General features: G+C 50.7%; 1 protein-coding gene across 1 annotated transcript; it reads left to right on the top strand.

Moving 5' to 3' along the window:
- The first annotated feature begins 344 nt into the window (after positions 1–344).
- LOC113052383 (uncharacterized) lies at positions 345–2,209 on the top strand. The gene is made up of 3 exons (XM_026216833.1): positions 345–388; positions 463–995; positions 1,074–2,209. The coding sequence occupies exons 1-3, from the start codon at positions 345–347 to the stop codon at positions 2,207–2,209; spliced, it is 1,713 nt and encodes a 570-aa protein (XP_026072618.1).
- Positions 2,210–2,856: the final 647 nt, after the last annotated feature.

Below are 2,856 nucleotides of genomic sequence, written 5' to 3'. Positions count from 1 at the left end.
TTTTGCATGCTGTTGTGATTCTGTTTCTTGCAGTTCACCGAGAGACCCAAGGAGAGCTAAGTAGTAGAGCGACAACCGAGCAGCCGGTGTCACCAGGTGACCCACGAGGCTATCCCCTGTCAAGTCTCTATTTTGGGCCGACCCTAATTGGACCCGCCTCCCTGTCTAACTGTCTGCATCAGTTAGCCAAAATTCTTAGAGACGGCATAGCCGTACGATAGCTCGTTAACCAGAGAACGAACTTGCATTGGCCTCTTTGTGTGTGTGTTGTGCTTCTCTTGTCCGCAGTGAGCCAAGATGTCGCGTGCATCCAGTCCCGCAGTCCCTTGGGATCAGCTAGCGACATGGCTGGAGACGATGACGACCTCCTTCCTGCCAAAGGACACCAGTGACCTGCAGCATTTGAGCCAGGGACAACTGGATACTGAGATGGACCAGCTGATGGCGAACGATCCGACGCAGAGTTACACCCCACAAAGAACTTGCCAGGATCACAGGGACCCTAGCTCACCTCCTCATCGCCCAGGCAAGGATCAGCGAAAGGAGCAACCACGACTTGGAGCAGGAAGCCGCGGCTCTGAGACTTCGAGTGGAGGAAGCCCTACAGCATCAGGCCCACACCCAGAGTCGTCTAGATAAGCTACTTCTCGAGACCCAAGACCAGCACGAGAAAGAGAACGCTACAGATCCAGAACTACAGAAAGAAGTGGAAAGACTTCAAAATGCCCTGGAGAATCTTCGTCTGGACACAGACCAAAGAGAACATTTGGAGAGAGAAACCCGAGAGAGACTCGAGGCAAAGCTCCGACAAGGTGACGCTCTCCTTGAAAGGGCTGAAATCGAACTGAAAGAAAGAGATGCTAAAGTGAAGGCCTATGAAAATCACCTGGAAATGGCCCGAGCTGAAATCCACGACCTTACACAGCGTAAAGACTCTCTAATAGATGAACTTGACATGGTTCACAGAGAACTGAAACATTCTTATAGCCTGCAACGTGAACAGAAAGAGGAAACACACTCCACAGAGTTTCCCCTGGCCAGTGAACCCCAGCGTGTCAGCCAAGAACTTCGAGCTGGAAAAGGGGGTGAAAGCCTGCTTTTCAAAATGTCACCAGCCAGCCTCCACGAACCCCTGTCAGCAGTGGGGGAAGGAAAACCCTTCCAGAAAGTCCGGGTCACCAGCCACGGACACATAACTCCAAAAGAACTGGACAAGCTGGCTAGAAACATCCCTACGTTCAACCCAGATCCTGCAGGAGGCCACGACATTCACGCTTATTTACAAGATATAGACTTTCACTTGCAAACTGTCACCAACGTAACCACTTGGGACAAATTGTACCTGCTCAGAATTACGTCCAGTCGTGAGGTACGCAGTTTCTTAGACCGTCAACCAGAGACTGTCAAAATGGACTACCAGCAACTGCGAAAAGCTTTGGTGCGTGAATTCTCTGATCCAGAATCAGACCAAGGGCTAGTAACCGCAATGGACCTCAAGCAAGGTCGACTTGAAACCCCACCAAATTTCTACAACCGACTGCGACGTGCCTACTTCGGAGCGAGGAATGAACCAGGCATGGAGGAAGACGTCAACTTCCGAACTTTGTTTCTGCGAAACCTCCATCCTACTGTCAGCCACCATTTGGGAGTGTTAGCGTGCCCGCGTAGCATGTCAACGCAACAGTTACGTGATTTAGCACATAAGGCCTACACCAAACAAAAGACTGTGTCAGAAAAGACTGTAAAGCACCCAACTATTTGCTCTGTCTCTGAGTCCCATTCAGAGTTGACCCTAGAGGGCGCCCAACAGCACCCCAGTTATACACCCATCAACCGAGAGTCAAGACCGTTCCAAGCCAGCAGAGGGCAGCGCGGTCGCGGTGGTGGTGCCCGTCCGAAGCACCAGAACGACCGCTCGGGAATATCCTGGGACCGGCCTCGCCCCTCCCATAACCAAAAGGGGGGGGCCACCTGGGAAGCCGGCCGGCGACCCAGAACTAGCCAACCGCCAGCCTCCAGAACACCAAGCCCAGGGAGGCGGGAGGGGGAACACTCTCGACGTGATACTTGGAAACTCAAGGCTGAGCCCACATCTAAAAAGGAAAGTGCAGCCACATCCGAAGCTGCAGAACTTCTGAGAATACTGAGAGAGTTCCTTCAACAGAAACCTCACAAGGAGGACAAGAAGGATAAACCAGACACCGCATGACTAAACCTTATGCCTGAAACCAGCACCACTCCCAACGTCTCCACAACTGAACCAAGCACACAGAACACTGTTTGTCAACCACAAACTATTGAACTAGCTGTTGCCTCATCAAACAATAGCAACACCCACTCAGTCCAGCTGACGTCTGCACCTCCTGACCAAGAAAGCATCATCCCACACACTGAGGTGCCAGAAAGTGCTGTTTTGGTTATCTGTACCCACAACGAAACACACAAAACATACCCTAACTGCGTATCGATCAACACACAAGCCCCAACACCAAAACTCCTGGGGAACCTGATCGAGAAGGGAGTGGCTCGGAAACTCTACCTAACCATCACTTTAGAAAAGGAAATTTGACTCGAAGCCCTTGTGGACACAGGCTCAGACCTCACGTTGATTTCGGCTCAACTATTTGATAAGCTCAAATTTGAAGCTCAGAGACAGAATCGAACTCTAAATTTTCACACTTGCAAGCTGAATGTGCAGTCATACAGCCAAAATGACATCCAGCTCAGAAATGTAGCTCCCATCCACCTGACGATCGGACCTATGAGCCTAGTACATCCTATTTATGTCTCACCAATGAACAATTATTCATTTCTCATCGGGAAAGACCTGCTTGATCGCTTTGAGCCTTTACTAGA

This window comes from Carassius auratus, chromosome 32 (assembly GCF_003368295.1).
Source record: "Carassius auratus strain Wakin chromosome 32, ASM336829v1, whole genome shotgun sequence".
In the NCBI taxonomy this organism is placed as follows: domain Eukaryota; kingdom Metazoa; phylum Chordata; class Actinopteri; order Cypriniformes; family Cyprinidae; genus Carassius; species Carassius auratus.
This window is presented reverse-complemented; position numbering and strand designations above follow the sequence as displayed.

What these genes read in the sequence shown, in the direction of transcription:
- LOC113052383 (XM_026216833.1), top strand. Translation starts at nt 345, where the DNA reads ATGGCTGGAGACGATGACGACCTCCTTCCTGCCAAAGGACACCA. An exon ending in CTTCCTGCCAAAGGACACCA is followed by an intron (nt 389 to 462) that starts GTGACCTGCAGC and finishes GATCCGACGCAG; the next exon opens with AGTTACACCCCACAAAGAAC. An exon ending in ACATTCTTATAGCCTGCAAC is followed by an intron (nt 996 to 1,073) that starts GTGAACAGAAAG and finishes AAGAACTTCGAG; the next exon opens with CTGGAAAAGGGGGTGAAAGC.